General features: G+C 36.4%; 1 protein-coding gene across 6 annotated transcripts in view; it reads left to right on the top strand.

The window, feature by feature from the left end:
• The window catches only part of rap1gap2a (RAP1 GTPase activating protein 2a), a 142,246-nt gene that overhangs the window by 87,864 nt on the left and 30,776 nt on the right, over positions 1-23,606 (top strand). For 4 of the 6 annotated variants that reach the window (XM_053507036.1, XM_053507035.1, XM_053507034.1 and 1 more), the window contains one exon: positions 10,994-11,078. In XM_053507036.1, coding sequence (XP_053363011.1) covers positions 10,994-11,078 — 85 coding nt within the window. Of the gene's footprint in view, positions 1-10,993; positions 11,079-20,391; positions 20,542-20,978; positions 21,165-23,606 lie in introns of those variants that run through there. The other 2 variants (XM_053507037.1, XM_053507038.1) reach the window with 2 other exon arrangements.

The raw sequence follows: 23,606 nt of genomic DNA, 5'->3' as shown, positions 1-23,606 counted from the left end.
TCTGAAAATATGGAGTAAATATGTAATTAGTCAAAATACTAAAATAAATATAAAATAATTATACATAAATGTTCTTTTTATTTTAGTATTTTAACTAATTATTTATTGTATATAATTTGTTAAAATACTAAAATGAAAAGACAGTTCCATTTACATTTTATAAAATATGGAGGATAAATAAAAAGAATAATTATTGTTAATCTCACATATTAAATAATGTTATTTAAATTTATAAATAAATTTTTTATAAAATGTTTTTTTGGCTTAAAATGGTGAAACATATAGATTTTTAGATTACTCAAGATTGTTTTAAAATTTGTAAATAAATAAAAAAAATATATTTTTAAATAATAAAAAAATAAGGAGAAAATAGGTAGAAAACCCTTATTGCAAAAAAAAAAAAAAAAAAAAAAAGGAATACACAATGTTTTATTCATAATATGGGTTGCTTTGCACCAGGTGAATTAATCTCATGCTTTAAGACACTTTAGACAACTTAAAGACGTGGTTAAAATAAAAGAATAAAAGCACACAGCAGTTTGTACCATAATCTGGCTACCCACTGTACAGCTGGCAGAGTGAGTAACATCACAGTTGGCAAATGTTAAATCCTTCATGCCAATGAGAATATTGAGGGATGAAAAAGTACAACACAAGTACAACAGCGGTGACTGCAAATATTACACAAGCACTACACACCTGATCCGATCCAACATGACTGAGTTGTAGCTGTATCGATGTGCCAAAAGCACTGAGCAGAAACAGTGCCAGAATACATAACAAAAAAACATCAATCATAAAAAGGATGAATTTTACAAGAACAGGATAAACAAAATAACAATAGTGACTGCGTGTTATATTTTCGCAAACACAGATTAGGATATGTACCTAAATATTTATAACACCAAAGCTTGTACTTATATACCATTTACAGTACTATAGTAGTGTGTGGTGCAAAAGTTAGTGACTCTTTTAAAATATGATCAATCTGCTACTAGTATTACAGAAGTGTTATGCTATTTAAATGTATCACATTTATTGAGTTCATAAAACTCATCCTATGCTGAGATAAAAGGCATAAATTCTGCAAATAACAAGCTAACTAGCGTTAATATTATATACATTTGGTATTGTCAAAAGTATTTGGACAAACCTGCAATGACATTGTATCCAAATACATATAAGTCAATACATTTGTATCCATTTTTTTTTTAGATACAAAAGCTTCCACTTCTCTTGAAAGGCTGTCCATAAGATTTTGTGTTTCTGTGGGAATTCATTTTGTAGAGCATTTATAGGGTCAGGCGCTGATGTTGGACGAGAAGGCCTGGCTCGCAATCTCAGTTCCATTACATCCCAAAGGTGCTCGATGGGGTTGAGCTCAATCAGGGCTCTGTGTTAGGGCCAGTCAAGTTCTTCCACACTGAACTCATCAAACAATGTCTTCTTCTTTGTCTCACTTCGTACACTGGAGCACAGTCCTGTTGGAATGGCAAAGGGCCTTCCCCACACTGTTGTCACAAAGCTGGAAGCATAGTATTGTCCAAGATGTCTTGGTATGCTAAAGCATTACCACCATGTACAGTAGACAGACTCTTGCATGCTTTATAAAAAGTGTTGTTAAAAAACAAACAAAAAAAAGGATTGATGGATATTCAGGCACAAGTCATATGCAGCGATATTTGTAATTCACATAAAGTATATACTGTAAATAATGCCCATACAGTGTACTGTATAATAAGTGTGATGCATGAGATAACATTTAATATGGATATATTTGTTTGTCATGTATTGTCACGTGCTTGTCTTTGCTTGTTTTTATTACTCCGATCATGTGTCAGTTTTGCATTAAGCTTTTAAATAGTTTGATAAAACATACCCTGATCACTCAATATAAAAGGCCAATTATGCACCTTAACCTTGTGCTTAAGCATTACATTTCACTGTTTATGTCGTGCTCTACTTCCTGGTTATAAGCCTCATCCGTTTTTTGTTTTGTTCATTCAGTAGATTGCTCTTGAACTGTATAATGCTCCTGTCTCCTGCTTGGAACTTTGACACTGAGAATTTCCTAAAGTAAATACCACGCTGCATTTACTCGTGTGTGTCCTTCCTCGAACCGCACGGTACAAAATAAACCTTGGGTTGCTTTTCTTAGAAACTTTAAAGGCACCATGTACATAACGACCCATTAATGCTGTTTATAGTGGTGTCTGGCTGGGAACCAAATTCCTCTCTATAAATAGGATGGATGTTACATGGAAGCCCTGCGAAATGGCCCCCCGTGACCCTAACAAGACACGAACAAAAACCAAAGAATCAAGCACTTACTTTACAAAGATAATCCTTTTTTTCTTCTCAATTTACCATTCATTCTGCGTCTTCAGATTCCTGTCGTTTTCTGACAATTGGGAAAAATGGCATTAATGCTTCCCATAATGCCAAGCTGTGACAATAACGATAAGGGACTGCCTGAGCATGTGGATTATCAGTTTATTGTAGTATGCAGTGTGTTGACAGTGACAGTAATCCATTAAGAGCAAGATTATGAAGCACGGATGATGAATGAGACTTTGGAATTAATACAGGCGCCTCGGCAGAGTGTCAGAGCAAAAAATTTGAGAAAAAAAGTGAACAAACCATCCAGCCACCCGATATATATGTGAAGGCAGGCATTTTTGCCTCTTTATTTTTTGCCGGCGTACTGTTCTGTCCATTAGGAATGGAAGGAATTAAATCCATTAAGATGTTAGTCCATTAGTCGGGAGTTTAATTGTTGCGACTGGAGTTCATTATCGGATTTCAGAACAGACACTTATCACGACTGATACAACATCATAATTAAAATTTAATTAGTAAATCAGTACTTTTACTTCTTTAATAACTTCCTTTTTTGTTTTTTACCCTGCTGGCCTCCTCTCTTTCTCTTTCACCGTGTGATGTCTTTGTTACACGGTGTCTGAAATGTCTCTCTCAATACCTTGGTCTCTCCAAAGTATAATCAATACAGTAGACGCAGAGACACTGAGCCGGAACATTAGGCAAGCATAATTGCTCCGCAAATGGGGATGGTATTGAATCATGTCTAATTAAAGAATCAGATACACAACGGCATGTTGAATCTGCAATGAGACGGAGCGTGCGGTGGGCTCAGACACAAGATGCTGCAAAATGATTGTGTGATCATGATTTATTCCATCCGACACGTTATAAAAAGTTGACAAAGCAGAGCGGAGCACTTTTTATTTCTTCCCGATTACATAATGATGATGCTCAATAAAGTGAATGCTCACCCTATTAAAAGGAGAGAGCCCTGGAGATACACCAATCATCCACAACATTAAAGTGTTAAAAGCATTAAGGCCAATATTGTGTAGCGTCCAATTGTGCCACCAAAACAGCTCTGATGCCTCGGAGTGTGACTCTGCATGACCTCTGAAGGCGTGCTGTGGTGTCTGGCACCGGGATGTTAGCAGCAGATCCTTTATGTGCTGTAAGTTGTAAGGTGGGGTCACCATGGATCAGACTTGTTTATTTGGCATTTGGTATTAGAAATAATGGGTTTATTATTATATTTTAATGCCTAGTTACCTGTCACCCACCCTGTATACTGTAAAATTGATAATCAATGTTAATGTTGGGTTTGTGTGCATGGAGTTTGCATGTTCTCCCCGTTTCCTCTGAGTCATCCAGTTTCCTCCCACAGTCCAAGGACATGCAAATTAGACTAAATGGCATTCCCAAATTGTTCTTAGTGTGCGTATGTTGACTGCATGTCCTACCACGGTTGTAAAAATAAGAATAAATACAATGGGGTCACCATTGGCCTCCACGGTCCCTAGTTGGACTACAGAGGCTCCTACAGTAGGTGGATGGTGTTAATGTTGGGGTTGATTTCGCTGATTTCTCGCTCTGTATTCTCAAAAAAGAACCATGTTATCATTGCAGACCTAGGATATGAGTACTTACTTAAGGCCCAGCTCCGCCTGGTTGCCGCTGTTGGTCTCATGAGCAAGCCTTCTTGCTCCAGGGGCGTCGCTCAACCTGAGCTCTGATCCCAGGCTACTAATAAAAGCAGGGACATGCAAAGTATTACTACACAGTATTATGTAGGTTCCCTTCGTGCCACTGGGGCAACTGTTGCCTGTCAGGGCATAACTGGTGGTGTGCTGTGGTGTATGGCACCAGGACGTTGGCAGCGATCTTTTGGGTGATGTGGACTTGGGCTCTCTTCCCTGCTGGGCCCTGTGCTGTGGTGCACTCGATGTTCTGGTGTTCTCATCTGGATTTTTTGACAGAATTTGTGCTGGACTGGCTGTTCTGTGGAATCGGACCAGACCGGCTTGTCTTTGTTCCCCATGCCCATGATCCTATATAGTTGATTAAATGTAAATTTGTTAATGGTATATCTAATTGGTGTATTAACACTTTCTGACCAATCAAAATTGAGAATTTGGCTCAGAAATAAGAAAAAAAACATCAACTACAATATTCTTTCATGTCTTAGGATAGACTGGACATAATTTATAATAAATGGTAAAAATGACTTAAGACTATACTATGATTATTGGACCATCTTACTGCTGATGAGTTAATAAGGCTAATTTGAAATCTGTTCAATTACTGATGTATTTTGCAGTCTGATATGTATATCCAGCCATAGTCAGGAAAACAGGCTTTAAAATCAGCTCGGATTTCATAAAGAATTCATCATGACATTCATCAGAAGGAGATTATTTGGTAAAGTTGCCAGTAATACAATTGTATCCCTCAATAAGCCTGTGTCTGTGTGTGTCTGGTCTTGTTCTAATAGTTTCTGCATGATCCGCAGACCTTCTGTCTCACTCCTTCTGCTTTCTCCTTCCATTCTCTTATTCCCATGCATGTCTCACCCTCTCTTTATTCTTTATCTCCCCTTTTCTGTTTTTCTATGTCATCCTGCGTCCGCTCGTCCCCTCTGGTGTCAAAGTGAGACCATGACGCAGACTCTGCCTAATTACCACAGAAGCAGACACAAGGACAGTCGCACTGCAGAACAAGCGCACACACACACACACACACACACACACACACCTGCACATTTGTAGTCGACACTTTAACATGCCAGTGTGTAGAATATAGTGAGTTGTGTGTTATTTTGTGGTCCTTCATGAGAGAGAGACCCTTACTGTATATTACGTGATATTGGTAATGCATTTGAGCAAAGAAAGGCAAAGCTGGAATAACGCTGTGTACAAACCTCTGTGCCCTTGTTTCCAATCATGGACATCTGCCATTATTTTGGTAATTTGAAACTGTAACTGTAATACCAAATGGTACTTTGGATGCTGTATAATCAATAGTACATGATCAGACTACAAACATGTGGAAATGGCCTGGAGCGAGGTCAGGACTGTACACAGGCATGTGGCAGTAACTCCCAGTACAAAGTCCCTGTAATGTGCAAGTGGTGTTGGTGAATGATTGTGTACTGTACAGTAGTCATCGCTTGTACGGCTTGGACTGTACGGACATCCAGTGGAAGTTCATTCCACCACCCAGGAGCCAGAACAGAAAACAGCCTCAATACTTGTCTTCCTCTATCCCTGAGAGATGGTGGGACCAGGCAAACAATGTGGAGGGTCGGAGAGAATGTAATGGTGCAGGGTTGTTCCTACTGTAAAACAGACCCAGCTCATACTGTATGAGGTCACATTAGACAAAAATCGAATTAGATTTTTTTAAGCGCCAACCAATAAAAAAAATCTAAAAAAAAAAAGAACCATACTAGAGACCCATCTTAATGTCAAAAAATTTAGTTAAAAGTGATTTTTTCCTTATTAGATCCCTAAGCATGCACCCTCGTTGACCTAGTGTTGAGTGCGAACAATTGTCATCATCTATACCGCTTTATCCTGTATTCAAGGTTGCGGGGACCTGCAGCCTATTCCAGGAGACTTGGAGTACATCCTGGACAGGGTGCCAATCCATCGCAGGGCACACACATACACTCACTACAGGAAATTTGGAAACGCCAATTAGCCTTATCTGCAGGTCTTTGGTCTGTGAGAGAAAACCAGAGTACCTTGAGGAAACCCAACAAGCATGGGAAGAACATGCAAGCTCCATGCACACGGAGACTGGAGTCAAGCCTGGCCAGTAATCGAACTCGGACCCTGCTGGGACAGGGCGACAGTGCTAACCACTATACCACCTGAGTGAGAACAAGTGCTTCTTAAAGCCATTTTGATCTTGTCACTCAAACCACCTTTGAAGGTGGACTGGGTTGCATACGATCATAGAGGGAACATAAATGTATCTCAATGTATTAGATACTGCAACCACCTGCATAACCGAGTGCTTCTTTGGCTAATATTTTATAATAATGAAACTGTTTGGATCTCACACTGAAAGGTAGAGATTTCCAACAACAGGCAATTGGACAGAGGTAACACCCTAACAACAAAGGCCAAAGCAGTTGCTTTTTTGCCTTATTAACTAGTTTTATTTGCTTAGCTGTGTTCACATGTTAGCTGTCTGATTGTTGGCAAATAAATCCAAAGACATGCGAGTTTGTTAACAGTACATAAATCTCATCCCTCGTGGTACGCCAATCTTTTGACGTTTTACATTTTTTAATTGTCGCTAACAATTGAATTCGCTAGTATCGCTAGTATATAGCTGAGGTTGTTCAGCTCTATAGCAGTTGCGTTGTGTTGGGATTTAAACTCGCCTGTTTCCGGACGCTGAGCAGAAATCTTTGGCACACATCAGCCACAGAAGCTGCGTTTTGGACGGAGTCCATCTAAATTTTCCTGAGCTGTTTCAGGATTCTGGCCACATATGAGCGAAATAAACTGTGAAGAGTAGGAAGTCTCCCTGGCAATTTATTCTTCTCCACATGCACATTAGGCTCTATTGAGTCAAATCATATCCAGGTCACTGGCACATGACTGTCCAAATCCTCCAGGGGCATGAATGCCAACTTTGCTGTGTCACCACATTTGTTTCGGCAGTGAAAGCTTGATCAAGTCTGCGGTCCAGTAATTCAATAAAGTTCAATTGTTTCTGTGGGCTGATGTCTGGGATTTATGGTAATTATATAAGGAATGCTCTAATAATATTTTCTTATTAGTTTACTGTTGGTTGAGTTTCTGCAGACTCGTATTTGTGTAACTGTGTTATGTTTTGTTACCAGTTATGCCGTGCCATGTAATTACAAATAAAGAATATCGACTCATTTGTGTGAGATTTCATTTTTCATTTCAGTCATGTTTTTATGACTCTCTCAAGTGTGTGATTTGAGAGCTTAATGGTGTATAACTTTAGGCCTGAGACTCTGAATGAGATCTCCCATTTCCTGTTAATGGGAACACAAGTGGGTCTAATTTTAAACTTTGGGTCACACATCTCATGCTCATCTTTGGCTAAGTGAAGTGCTTTTCATGCATGATCGTGTTCCTTCAAGGAACTATAATACTTTATCTTCTATCTCCCAGAGGAAGTAAATGCATGTAATTCTAATAATATATTTAATGACATATTTATTTTAAACTGCCAGCCGTCTTAATAACAATAACGACTTTAAGAGTGTATGAGATTCAATTTATAATGTGCAGTTAGAGAGAGATAGAGAATGGCAACACCTTGTATGAAGGTCATATTTATAGTAAAATATAGGAACATTTATATACTGTATAATGTTATGGCAATCATAAAGTATTATGTACAGTACACTGTGATAACTGTTTATGAAAAATGCAATATCACATTCTTAACATACTCACACCTTTGCATAGTGTGCAGGTACTTTACAACACACTTTTACAACATTACAACATTTTACAAAACTTTACAAAACTTTACAAGATGCTATAAATCTCCGCAACATATATCACTAAAACTTTACAAGGTACTACAACACTTGCACTGCAGCATATTACAGCTTTATAAAATATATCAAAGTAAAAAAATTTTTTTATAGTTTTAAGACATATTACATGTTTTACATTATATAACATCACAACATGTAAAACCTTGTAACTTTACAACATAATACAAATCTTTACAACTTTCTACAATCAGTAGAAAACCTTACAACTTCACAACATACTACAAAGATTTACACCATATTACAAAATCTTACGACTTCAGAACACTAAAAGCATTGGCAATTGTTCAGCATAGTAAAAACAGTACTTATTTTAAACATAATACACAATTTTACTACATTATAAAATATGATATATTTTAAAGTACTACCTAACAACATAATAAAAAAAAACTACAAATTGTATACAACTTTATGAAAAAATGCTAAATTGTACTATTTTAAATAATTTTCTAATTTCTGACATACTGTATAACATCTCGAATTTTTTACAGTATACTACTAATTTTAACAAATAAACAAAAAATATATTAAAAATGTTTTTTCCCTTTTTTTTTAAAAATGTGGTATTTATTTATTTATTTATTTTAAACCAAAAGATGAAGGCTGAAAATGTTTGGATCTCACATTGAAAGGTAGAGATCTCCAACAACAGGCAATTGGACAGAGGCGACGCCCTAACATCAAAGGCCAACGCAGTTGCTTTTTTTTTTTTTTTTGCCCTTATTAGCTAGTTTTATTTGCTTAGCTGTGTTCACACGTTAGCTGTCTGATTGTTGGCAAATAAATCCAAATACATGTGAGTTTGTTTATATAAATCTCATCCTTCGTGGTACGCCAATCTTTTGACGTTTTACATTTTTTTATTGTCACTAACAATTAAATTCGCTAGTATTTATAGCTGAGGTTGTTCAGCTCCATAGCAGTTGCTTTGTGTTGGGATTTAAACTCGCCTGTTTCCGGACGCTGAGCGGAAATCTTTGGCACACATCAGCCACAGAAGCTGCGTTTTGGACGGAGTCCATCTGAATTTTCCTGAGCTGTTTCAGGATTCTGGCCACATATGAGCGAAATAAACTGTGAAGAGTAGGAAGTCTCCCTGGCAATTTATTTCTCTCCACATGCACATTAGGCTCTATTGAGTCATTTTTTTGCCACGGTTTTTCTAAAAGCAGGTTAGGTTCCTAATCAAGGCAAATGGCTATGTAGAATCATATCCAGATTAAAATAAATCTATATTAATATAAAAAATGTGAAAACCTCACAAGGTCACAGGGTACAGAAAATCACTAGAAGCAAACTCATTGATCAGTTAATAAGAGGTGTACACAATGACAACGTGGAGAAGTGGACAGTGCAGCTAATGACTTGTAACCTTTCCTGTCCTTTCCTCTCTATCATAATTTGTGTGCGGCTCAGTAAAGGGGTCTGTGGTATAGGGGATTACGTGTGAATCTTTGAAATGTCCTGGAGGGTCAATCGTTATTGATATACAATGTATTTGTTCTTTCAAATCTATCTATCTACAGTACAGTGGTGTAAAAAAGTGTTTGCCCCTTATACTGATTTTCATTTTTTTTTTTTTTTAGCATGTTTGTAATGTTTCAAATCATCCTACTAATTTAAATATTAGTCAAAGATAACACAAGTATCATCATGTAGTTTTTAAATGAATGTCTTTTTTTATTGAGGGAAAACAAAATCCAAAACTACATAGCCCTGTGTGAAAAAGTGTTTGCCCCCTAAACCCAATAACTGGTTGGGCCACTTTTTAGCAGCAAGAACTGCAATCAAGCGTTTTTGATAACTTGCAGTGAGTCTGTTACAGCGCTGTGGAGGAATTTTGGCCCAATCATCTTTGCAGAATTGTTGTAGTTCAGCCACAATGGAGGGTTTTCGAGCACCACCAAGGACTTTTTATCTATCTATCCATCCATCTATCTATCTATCTATCTATCTATCTATCTATCTATCTATCTATCTATCTATCTATCTATCTATCTATCTATCTATCTATAACTGCAGCTATGCAGCTTTTACATGAAAAAGTATTTGCCCCCTTACCTTTTTGTCACATTTGTCACACTTAAATGATTGACAGTATCAAACAAATTTTAATTTCATACAAAGCAAGTAAATATAAAATGCCATTATGAGATCATTTAGCACACTTCACCTTATCAGACAGATTCTAACTCACTTTAAGTGATTTCTGATTCAAGAGGTCTAGCAGTAATGGTGTGAGGAAAGTTAAAATTTAACAGCTTTACAAAAACTGTAGTTAATCACAGTTCATTCATGAATAAGCAAGGTGTCTTACTTTATCACATACAGTAGAGCCAGGTATGTTTGGACAGCACTGTTTTCCTTAATAAATTAAATAATAAAAAAAAAAAAACGTGTTTTGTATTTACTTGGATTATTTTTTTTAAGATTACTTTTTCACAGCAGTGTATTATCATAGTATATTATTATTATTATTATTATTATTATTATTATTATTATTAACAACAACAGCAATAATAATAGTAGTAATATGCATTTCCTGTTTACATGCTAAAAAAAGAAATCACATCAAAATCCATTTTTAATCTTTTCCATTTGGTTTCGTCTTTGCATTGTTAACTCTACTTTCTCAAAGGCTTCTACCTGGAAAACCTAAAACTATTCCCCCAGGGTTGCAACAAGAAGGACCCTTCGGCAGTGCTGCCTTCTAAATGATCTCATGTATCTTTTGATTTTTCTGCTCTAGAAATTAGCTCCAGCCCCAGCAGACCCAGACAATTCTGCGCTGTACTTTACCAAGCAATCCATAAGAACTATCATGGTTATTTCATGGTGGTGTCAGTCATGTTTTTTGGCAGGGGGCGAGGAGGTGTTAAGGGATGACAGTGGGTCTGTGATGTTTTTATAACTATTCTTATTACAGCTCTCTTTTTTATCTGCTCTTTTAAACACTATCAGTGCAGTCTATCTGATGTATCTCTATCTCCTAGCCATCAGATTTTGAAAGGGTCATCATCCTTCTTTCTCTGTGTATGTGTGTGCGTGCACGTGTTTGTATTTCACTGCTCAATAATGGCCGAGTGCCGTCTAAAAGAGCTTACGTGTGTGTCATTGCAGGAAGCAAGAGCTGCTGACCATCTCAAACGTTCCTGTGGGAGAATGTCCACCATCACCACCGCGCACTGCGCCACCCACTATGAAGGTGAGTGCATTTGTCAGCTTGCTAGAGGTTTACAGGCCGACTTATATTTAAAGCACAGAGGTTTCAATTAATGTGATAAACTCCCAGTCAAACTAATATGATTACTATAACGTTGCAATAATGAATAATACTTTTAATGGCATGTTGTGATTTTATCTACTGTAACTAAATTAAAAGTCACAGACATCTATGGATCACTGAGACAGTATATGTAAAGGGTGTTCAATTCAAACAGGGATTTTTGATTGTACAGAATAACTAGGAGAGAGTAAAACCTCTACCTTTATTTCTCTTTATAATCTCCTGATACACTAATGCACTTAACACAGTGTTTCACTAGTGCTTGGACACCATCAAAGTAAAAAGAGTACTTAGTATGTTGGAGCCATGTTCCTGTCATATAACATTAAACACTTTAAAGACAACTAAAACGTGTAACTTTACAACATACTACAATCAGTAGAAAACCTTACAACTTTACAACATAATATAAAATCTTACGATTTTAGAACACTTCAAGCATTTCCAGATGTTTAATATACTAAAAATACTATTTTTCAACATAATACAAAACGTTACTACATTATAAAATATTAAATATAATAAAATATTACCTTGCATATTTTTCAAAAACACACCACAAACAGTACGGAATGTTTACAAATTTACAAAATACTAAAAAATACTACTATTTTAGAAAATGCTTTCATAAATTTTGATATATGATGACATAATTTTACAGTATACTCCATATTTTTACAAATAAACAAAAGTTTTTACCTTTTTTGAAAATGGGGTTTATTTATTTATTTTAATTTTTATTTTCTAAAAGCAGGTTATGTTATATAAAACGAATCATATTGTGATATAAAAATGTGAAAACCTCAGGGTGTCAATACTCCACGAGGTCACAGGGTAAAGAAAAGGACTAGAGGAGAACACATTGATCAGGTAATAAACCAGACAGACACGATGACATGTGGAAAAATGGACCGTGCAGCTACTGACTTGTAACCTTTCTTGTACTTTCCTCTCTATTTTAATTTGTGTCAGGCTCAGGGATGGATTTAGAGTAACAGAATAACCGAACAGTATGGGAGTAAAAATTTTAATTATTTCTCTATTTAATCCCCTGAAACACTAATGCGCTCATCCCAGTGTTTCACTAGTGCTTGGGTTTCATCAGGATAGAAAGTTTTTATGCTGGATCCATGATCGGACCTCCTGCTTCACATCTGAAACACTGGGCTCAAAGACCGCGTGATGTTTCACTCGTTGATTGTTTACTGGAGCGACTGAAGTGGGTTTGGTACAGGGATCGTCATTTAGCCTTCTGTAAAACGTATTCGCCGTTCAATTGCAGCTAAGAGTCTTAGCCCCAAACTGTGAACTCGCCTAATGGGACAAGACTGTAAGATTCATAAAGTTAAGAGAATGCTCGTGTACTGTATTTTCCAACAGACCAAGATTATTCCGCGGAAATTGTTGTCGCATTTATGATATACAGTAGATGACGCAAATGCTTCACTGTGAAATTATGGCTTTGATTTTTAATATTTAGCTTCAATATGATTTTCCAATAAAAATAATTTAATTATAACAGCCATCAAAATGTAATCATTTTTATCACTTACTGTATGATCATTTCCTAGAGTAATTATTCAAAAAAATTTTTTTTTTTTTGTATTTATTTATTTTCTGTAAAACCATGTTACAGTATATGGATCAATCCTAGATAGACAAAAAAAAAAAAACGCCACACACACACACACACACACACACACACACACACACACACACACACACACACACACACACCACATACTCTTACTCACACAACAGCTGCACCTGCTTGGTACCATTAAAACCATGACATTCATATTTCACTGACGCCCGTCTCACTACATCATGATGACAGGTTCAGCCGGAGTGTCATGTGTCCTAAACCACGGCTATAAACTATATAACTCAGGTCATGTCCTGACACAAGTGCTAGAGTTACAGTATACTTAGCGTAATGCTTTCTACAAACTCCACATGTACAGTATAATGAACTATGAACACATCCATAACATGTTCTACGCAATATGTACAGCCGTGGCCAAAGGTTTTTTAATAATACCTACAAATCCTGAAATGTTAAAGTGCTGATTTTACTCAACATTTAGTACTCTCATTTTTTTTATTTATATTTAAATGAATTGCTATATATTACTTTTTGTTTTTGTTAAAGTTTAAAACAGCTATAAACAGACATTTACTCACCAGCCTGTCAGAGTAAAGTTTAAATGTTTTATCCATAATAATAATAATAATAATAATAATAATAATAATTATTATTATTATTATTATTATTATTATTTTCACTTAAAACTGCCTGACAAATCAATATTATAAGTATGTTATAACATTCAGACTCTTTTATTCAGTCGACTACACAGAAAAAATATATAGCCTATTTCATACGTATAATTATTGTAACTATATTTTTAAGAAATTATGTACCACAGATTGTACCAAATATTCATACCATATTCAAGACCTCGAGAAAAATGTAAATAATATAGTTATTATTAGCAACATCATCAACAACGTACTTTACAGTATGTATACTTGTACTTGTAATGTATTATCTTTTTAATTCATAACCGATAATAAACTTTTCACCATCACCGAGTGACCTTAGAACGTATATAGTTTAGTAATATTTCCTTTGCATTAAATTTAGTGTCTAGTATTTTATTCTAGAATTTGTATTTGATCATGAAAGGTCACTTGTGTCATTTGAGTCATGCGTCTATCACTTTAAACAATAAACATTGTCACAAGTAGCTTTCCAGGAATAGGTCTGGACATCAAACACACACAAAAAAATTAAATAAATAAAATAAAATATATAAAATAAATAACTAAATAAATAAATAATAATAATAAATGTTCACATTTATAGCTTTTATTACAGTGGAGACAGTGGTACCAGAGAAAAAAACTCTCTGAGAAGACATGAGGTAGAAACGTTTAGGGGAACCAGAGTCAGAAGAGAACCTATTGTTATTTGGGTGATACTAGATATTACTGATGGGAGGTAACCATTCCATTCGTTTGAGTAAACCAATAATCAGTTTAAGCGCACAGTGCGATGCTTCACTGTGTTTCCTGAAAATCAAGCTCAACTTCAATTTCAGTTTTACACCCAGAGTACATTACTGTATATACAGTACATCAACTGATACATACCAAATATATTACTGTTACAAACACGACTCAGCTGTCAGAGCAGATGTAGGCCAACTATAGTGCTTACTGTTGTATGCATACTCTTTGTAAAAGATTTTGCACATGACAGCCTTCATGTTCAGATCAAGTTATCAGTCCCCCCCCGCCCCCCCCCCCAAAAAAAATATTGCTGACGAATCCAGGATCCAGCCCATATCCAGTATGACACCATGAGATACATGAGATACATCGTCTGCCTTTTATACACCTTTGTCAAAATTCAAATTTTATTTGTCTCATACACAGGCATACACAGTACGATATGTAGTGAAATGCTTATACGACAGCCAGTGATCTTAAAAAGAGAATTAAAGCGTATAATAAGAAATAAATATAAATAAAAGAAATACGATAGAAAAATTAAATTGAGCTAGGATAAAAATAGAAATAAAATAGATGATTTGCCTGGTTTTAAAACGCTAAAAACTAACTTAAAAAACAAAAACAAAGAAAAGGTGGTCGTAGCAGTCGTGACGGCAGCCGACCTCACCGGCGCCATCTTAAGCATTTGGATGGATTTGAGAAATTAAACACATGACTTGACTTTGTGTGTGTTTCTGCTCGGGTGTGCAGACAAAGGAAAAAAACCCATGCAACATGATGTTAACATCAAATCGACTTGCAACGGCCAAGAAATCAGCTGGTTCACGTGGAGGGTCTCTGGAGACTTGGTACACCCTGGACAGGGTGCCAACCATCTCAGCGCACACATTACTGTTAGTTTGGGAAGCTTAATGAACCTAATCTGCATGTCTTTGAACTGTGGGAGGAAACCCACCAAGCATGGGGGGGGGCATACAAACCCCATACACACAGACCCGATGAGGGCATCGAACCCAGACCCTGGAGGTGCAGGGCGACAGTACTAAACTCTACGCCACCGTGCCGCCGACTGGAATCGATAATCTTTCCATCAATTCCGGATGCAGCCATAAATAAATTCCTTGTGGTTAAAAGTGTAATTGTATAGCAGGAAATTCATTTTACTTACCGTGAATCCACTTTGCTTCATTTCCCTACGGCATTTTGGTGCAGTTTAGTTCACAACACATCTCCGTTTACTTTACACTCAGGGCCTCAGGTAGCCCGAACCCCTTTGTGTTTTTTTAAGCTGCACTTTTCAACCTTTGTGTGTTACAAAAATGGGTTTAGCGAGCTCTGTGGTGAGGTCACGTCTTCTTCACATTTCTGAGCACGGAGGGCGTTTATAGTGTAATACAACGAAACTGCACCTTTATGTCATTTATTCATGACAATTTCCTTTAACCTGTTCCCCTGTCGAGCCAATATCACCCAAAACATATGCGCTTAAGTTAAAGGTTAAAACTGCTCGTATTTTTAAGATGCAATCTCTTTCATTGCGTGCAACATTACTGTGTTATCTTTCTGTATTATCTCCTTATTACTTATGATTTCCTCACCGCTGAACACAGCTTCTAATGCTGGGACACAAAGGTCAAATTAAATGGGAAAATGATGGACAGAGAGAGAGAGAGAGAGAGAGACATAAAGAGAGAGAGAGAGGTAGAAAAATCCACAGAAATACAAAGAGTAAAAATCAGATACATCAAGACCGACCAAAAAAAAAAGGGGGACAAAGTGGGCAGAATAACGAGAGAGAGAGAGAGAGAGAGAGAGACGATGACAATTAGAGCCAGATGGAGTGACAGAGACAGACAAAATGTCCAAAAGAAAAAAAAGAGCAGAACAGCAATACAGAAACCGATGTGCAGATCTAGAAAGACGGAGAAACAGAAGGATGGAGACACACACAGTGAGACAGAAAGAGAGTTAAAGAAAGACACAAAAGAGAGACACAAACATATAAGACAAAAAGAAGGACACACGGTTAGAAAGATGGAGAGATCCACATAGTGAAAAGAAATAGAGCTATAGACAAGCAGGAACAGAAAGAGAGACAAGTAGAAAGACAGTGTGAGACACACAGGAACAGAGAGAGTGAAAAGACACACAAAAAGACAGACCAGTGAGAGAGAGAAAGAGAGAGAGAGAGAGAGTATTATACTCACTTAAATGTGAGACAATTTAAGGAACAACTTCATATCATATACACACAAACACACACACATTTATATGTATAACATGTACACTTATACACACACACGCGTACCCACTCACACATACATACTGTACACACACACATGTACACACACACTATATAACATATTTACATAAGTAAGGTTGTTTCTTTTTTGTTTAGTTAAACTCTCGTGATCCTCCACCCCACCAGTTTCTCCAACCTATTAGTGCTGTTATCTTTTTTTTCTCCATTTTTTTTTTCATTCACCCCATTACGGTTTGCAGTCAGTTCACACTCATGACCAGAGAGTCTCACACTGTGTGTGCAGGTGTCTTCATGGCGTTGATCAGATCCAGGCTACTGTCTGTCTCCATGGCTTGCATTTTCTCCTCACTAGAAGCAGGTTTCGTTTGTTTGTCACCAGAAGCGAGGGTTCGGAGCACTTTGCTTTTCCCTGTGCTGACCATCTGCCTCCTTCCCTTCCAGTCAGCTGTAGAAACGGGTTAATCTGTTCCTCCACGCCTGTGTTCCTCGGTTCTCCCAGTGTGTGTGCGGTGCTGCGCTCTACTGTGATCTGGTTCTCAGTGACTCAGTGACTGCGGGTTTTCCGTTTTGTAGAGATTTCCATGTTGTATAACTTGTCCTGTCTTTTGCCCCTCATACGGGGAATTTCCCAACGCGGGTCAGCTTATCTGCTCATCTTTGATGAAGGGGGACACGTTAGAGATCACCACTCGCGTTGCTGGAGCAGACAGGAGGGTAATCTGGATTGTGACGCCTCTTACTGGATTGTGAGCACCACTTCCTCCACCTGTACGCCGTCCTCCGGCACCCACACCTAACACCATGCCGGAGAGACAGTCTCCTTACCGGCCTCAGAGGCCACCCGCTTACTCTCTCTCTCTCTCTCTCTCTCTCTCAACTTTTATCTTATTACTGTTTAGTAATAACATTCACTGATTAAACGAAAATAAACAAATAAGTAAGTAAACACAGTCTTCTGACAACTTTGCAGGACAAAAATGGGGGGGTTAAATAAAGACACAAAAAGAGACACAAACATGAAAGACAGAAAGAGATACACAGGCAGAAGTAGAGACAGAAAGACAGACTTGGAAAGATGGAGAGACACACATAGTGGGAAGAAATGGAGTTATAGACAAACAGAAACAGAAAGAGACAAGTAGAAAGACAGCTAGACATACAGGAACAGAGAGTCAAAAGACACACAGGAAGACAGCATAGAGAGAGAGAGACGCACACAGTGAGACGGAAACATACACACACAGAGACAAAAAGAGATACACACACACACAAAGACAAAAAGAGATATCCACAGACAGAAAGAGAGACACAGTGAGACAAAAACAGATACACACAAACAAAGACAGAGAAACACACATATACACAAAGACAGAAAGAGGTACACAGTGAGACAGAAAGTGATACAGGTTCTGTAGAAAGTCTGGAACAGAAGTAAAAAGAGACACAGGAAGAGAGTGGGAGAGAGAGAGGGGGACGTGTTGACCCCTGAGGTCATGTTCCTCTTCCCTCCAGTGAGACTGATCTGTTTCACATCCTGCTTATAAATAACGTCATTTGAATGATTAGAAATGATGATAAAGATGATGACATCGTGTGAGGGAAATTGAACATCTATCTAAAGCCATCACCCCTTTTTTATCTTTTGACGAGAAGCGTTTCAGAATTTCCCGTGAGTGAAGTCAACACTCGAACTTTGACACGATCGCACAGTTATTATTGATCTGCATCGCGGCTGCTACGTGCGATGTAAGAGGACTGAGTTTAGCAAATCATCAAGTGAAACAGCACAGTGTGATACGCTGATCCACTGCAACTGACACAGTGTTAGTGGTGTGTACAGTTACAGCTGACCTCAGCGTTTAACTCAGACCTTTTTATTTATAAGAAATCATTATTTAATTAAACTTTTATAGTCAAACTTTTATACTATTTTTGGTTCAACCATATCAATAATACATCATTATAAACTAATTTAAATGACCATATTTATACAAATAAAAGTCAATTATAAATAATTTCCTCCATCTCAGCATCCTGCCCCTAATGGTGAAAAGATTGAGACCCGTTAATCATGACAGTTAATTTGTGATTTCATCTACTTAATTTATTCCACAAGATGAAACATTAGATGGAGTTTTATATTCTATAAACGAGTGACATTACTTAAATATATTTATATCAATTAACAAATTCAATACAGATTTGAGTGTCTTAAACATTTAAGAACAGGATTTGGGTCATTTAAAAAAAAAAAAGGTCTAAAAGACTGCTGAGTTTTTCTTTAAAGCAACTCTTTTCCGAGACTGTTCAACTCCTCTCAGACTTCTCAGCTTATTAGCAAGCAACCGTTGTTCAAAGTATTTTATGACATTATTATGTATTATCTTTATTATTATTATTATCTTTATTATTATTATTATTATTATTATTATTATTATTATTATTATTTATAAGGGCCTTTCTGGTACCATCCAGAACTGCATAGGACATGTCCCGAATAGAAATACTTTAAACTCTTGGTTACTCGACTTAATGATGTCAAATTCAAATTTTATTTATCACGTACACAGTCATGCACAGTGCGATATGCAGTGAAATGCTTATACGACCTTAAAAAAAAGAGTATTATTATTATTAGAAATATAGAAAAACTTTAGCTATAGAAGATAAGAACAACATATAAATATAAAATAAAAACTTAGCTGTACAAATATAGAAACAAGTACAAATACTTTAAAACATTTAACATAATGCATAAATCACTTTCGACTTGACTACATGTGAACTACTGTACTTTTCGAGATGTACAATTGTTAAGATTCTGTAAAATTGTTTTATAATTGTTAAGATCCATGACAAACTGCCTAAGAACTGCCTAAGAACTGTCAAGATTTGCCTACCGATTGTTACTAAGTAGCTACAATTTGCTATGACTTGTCAAGAATCTCTGAGATTTCTCACCTGATAACTGCGATGTCTGCAGACACGTTTTGGATACCTGTGATTACAGAAGCTACTGTATGAACCTGCCACAGAACATGCTGTTTAGTAGTTTAGTGTGTATTGTTGGAAAAACATGAATTATCTGGTTTTGCAGTGCATGCTAAAAAGATCGGTATAAACAAGATCTTGAAGAAAAAAAAAAAAGAAAAGATCTTGCGTGCATTAAAAGACTGTAGTTTTTTGAATAATGCATCAAAATGATGCTGAGGCGCACTGGAAACCTTCTTCGCGTCACCACAGTGCCTCCCACATGGTTGTGTTATGTTTGTAACATGGTGTCCTGACAACATCCAAATCACACAATGTCCTATTTCACAGAATGCATCATCGTGACACAACAATCTCCCTTTTTTTTTATTACATTCAAGCAACTGTGTGTTGCACAGGAAGTACTGTATTTACATTTCCTGATCATGTGACAAAATCTGTGTTTGTGCTGTGCTTTGCACAAAACTTGTAAGTTTCAAAAATACGATTTTATTGTGATTTAAAGGTGATACAGTAGACAACCTTGTGTGTCAGAGGATAACAGTTAAAAGAAATAAAAGTTGTAATCGTGTTCTGCTGTCAAACATCGATTACGTTAAATAACACGTCCTTCTAGGAACATGCTGAACATCAATCGAACATGGATCTCTATACTGAGATAGTTTATTAAAACTCATCAACGTCATGACATTTATAGACATGCTTCCACATACACATATGCACACACTGCAGTGTTATTGTTGATAATCCACTCAGTAATTTTTGACCACTTTTAGCTTAAAACCCTGGCTGAGGAAGAAAAAAGAGGAAAAGAAGGGTGTGTGTGTGTGTGTGTGTGTGTGTGTGTGTGAGAGTGTGATTGGTTGATAAGGTCTTCAACGGGCCAACAATAGCACCGGACATTGAGAAATGCACCATGCTTGTGAAAAAAAAACTAAACAAGAAAGACGAGAAAGGAAGTGAGAGCAAATATCTCCAGACGCAGACTGGTAGAACCGGTTTTGGGCATGGCGTATCGGAGGTTTGCCAGACACACCCAGAAGTCCTGTTCCTGCTTTGTGTGTGTGTGTGTCTGCTAAAGGACGGCACATGGCCAGCTCCTCCAGAGAGGTACAGCACAATCTGTAATCTTAAGTATGCCATGTACAGTACGTGTGTGTGTGTGTGTGTGTGTGTGTGTGTGAGAGAGAGAGAGAGAGAAACTGAGAGGTGAAGCTCATGTGATGTGGTTCAGTGTGTATATCAGCAGCTGGGAAGCCTGGAAGTTGAATCACACAGGAGCATCTAATGACACGGCTTATTTATAGCTTTAATTATGCTTTAGAGGAAGCAGCGCTGCTGCACGAGAGCACACCGGTGAGATTATTTCAACTAAATAAATAAATAAATCAATCATTAGACTGTATCAGCAGCATGGTGAGCTTTTCCAATAACGGTGTTGTCATGGTGCAGAAATGCTCCCTCCACGACCGGCTGCTTTATGTAACACGCCACAGGGCGATAGAAACACCGATCCCACTCTCAACCTCCTTCATGTGGGAGGTAGTTCAGTTTAAGTGTGCAAACTGTAAGTGTGTGTGTGTGTGTCTTTAAGTGTGTGTTTGTTCCTCATGGCTGTTTACCGCTGAAGATCTCAGCCTACGCTTAAAGACAGTGCAAATGCAGGCAAAGTAAATAAATGTTCCACGTCTCAAGCCCTGACTTGAACCTCAGAAGCGCTTAGAATGTCTCAGGTAACTTTATCTTAAATCCTGAAGGAGGAAATATTTTATTACTTTCTTTGGTATTATTTATAGTATTTGGTAGCCTTTTGTGGACTTTATATGCAGTTTTACCAAAATAGACATTTTTACTGCTCATGCTCTGTTATAAATATCATTGTTTATTTAAAGAAATAAAGTCTAATAGGAAATATGAGCAAGTAAACAGGACATCACGTGTAATGTCATTGTTTTTTTTTTTAAAAAAGACATGTATTTGAAAAACACAATTTGGATCATATTAATTAGTTACATGATATGCTGATTTACAGTATAACAAATATTTGTTTTTCAGCTAATGAGTATAATATCAACCGTAGGACAAGTCGGTACTTTATAACACTGCAGAATTACTGTTTTACCAAACACGTTTGTTTACATTGAAGAGTTTAAAGGTATGTTATGTTATGATTTGATAAGAAATATCAAATATTTAATAGTCTATCTTATTTATTTTCTAATATTAGGTAAACCAGTGCAATAAGTTGGCACTTGATTCAGTTCTGGGAGTTTTTTCCGAACTCTTTTGTCATAAATTTACAGTGCAGGCAAGTCTGTTTTTTGTTTGTTTATTTGTTGTTTTATAACATGTTTAATTTATGACGTCACTATTAAGTCAGTAAAAAACATATTTGATTTCCATTCCAGCAAAAATAAACAGATGAATAAAAAATAAAAAAACAATAATCTTATGTGAAATTATTTAAAAGCAGCATGTTATGTAAAATATTACTTTTACTTTTCAGACAAAAAAAAAAAAAAACTAAAAGAAAGTTTCAGGGTTTTGCTGCATGAAAAAAAAAGAAGCAGATGCGACAATCTGGCTAATTCTGCAGGATGTTTAATAAATCTAAACAGCTAATTTTTTATATATAAAACTTCATTATTTACATTTTATCATATATTTTAATGTAGAAAGTCATACTTGCACTACAGCAGGTATTGGCATGTGTCGTTTTCGCACTTTTCTACAGTTCTGTATATTTCAGTTCATCACTTCATGCTGGTTTTATATGAACGGTTTGACAACAAAATGCGATTTTTGCAGTTTTGATAAAATCAAGTTGTAGAAGAGAATTGTTGCAATTTAAATAAAGAATATTTTTTGCTTGTATCCTTTGAGTCACAAAAGTAAAAATGGAAGAATAGTTAATCAAAATTGTTCGGGTTATATCAACATGAATTCTAAATGATTTTTCAAAACTCCATAGCTCAATCTCCCACAGTTTTGTCATAATGGAAAATTCAGCCTGCAGTTGTGTTTGTGGTTATTTACGTGAGTATGCAGATTAGTATCAATAATATGTTGGCCAAGTTTTAATAAACAGAAATTATCTTCACTTTACTGATCACGTGACAGAAAGAATCAAAGCGATTTTAGCGACACATCTGCTGAAAAATCTGGCCAGGTGTCATGCAGTGCTCAAAACTTGTAAGTTCAAAACTTCTTAAATAAGATTACATAGCAGATGTTCATAAAGCATGAAATGTTTTTTTCTTTCAGTCAACCTTGTGGGTCAGAAATTAATAATTTGGCAAAATGAATAATAATCTAAAAATGGACTTTATTTGCGTTTTGCTGTCAAACTGTTTATATGTACATGAGCATTTGACACTTGATAAGGTTCCTCAGGACATTTTAATTGAAACCTATAGCAGTGTCATTACTGTGATGTTCAAAATAGTAATGCTCTGTTCCTAGTAAACATATATTGGACTATCATAGCAACTTTGCACACATATACATAGTTCCTCTTCTTATTTCTATAATATTATATCCAATTTTATATATATATATATATATATATTTGGATATAATATTATATATTATAATAGTATTATATAATGTAAATGGATATACAGTAATGCTATATCTATAATGCTAATGCTATAGATACATAGATAGGTATACAGATATAGACATTATATACAATATAAAATTCATACTTATTTTAAGTACACTGCATAGCAACAAAAGTTAGTTGTGTGTTTCATGGCATCAGCGCAGCTAGGCCCCTCACTGTAAGTGTGGTTAATCAGCTGTGCAGCAGCCGCAGAGTCCGCAGGGTGCATACAGAGATAAGGAGACCCGGCACGTAGATCCCTATGTAACATTAATGCTATTGTTTCTCAGAGTGTCTTAACCTCATGTCTGATGTGAAGGCTAGTAAAGGTCAACATGGGTCACTTTTTTATTGTTACAGTAGTTACGCTGGAGGGAATTAATTATTAACCAGGTGGCACCTCCATACAACCCCTAATACTAGTTGGATTTTTTTCAAGTCGGAATGAGGGTTTTTAAGAAGCTAATAATATTTCTGTTACGATGATCTTAAGGAATTGTTGGACTGGATAGAATTTCCCAACAATCTTTTCAACAAGCTCTATTATTCAGGACACTCTACTATTCTCTGT

The sequence above is a fragment of the Clarias gariepinus genome, chromosome 11, assembly GCF_024256425.1.
Source record: "Clarias gariepinus isolate MV-2021 ecotype Netherlands chromosome 11, CGAR_prim_01v2, whole genome shotgun sequence".
Taxonomy (NCBI): domain Eukaryota; kingdom Metazoa; phylum Chordata; class Actinopteri; order Siluriformes; family Clariidae; genus Clarias; species Clarias gariepinus.
The sequence above is the reverse complement of the archived record's forward strand: the minus strand, read 5'-3'. Positions and strand labels throughout refer to the sequence as shown.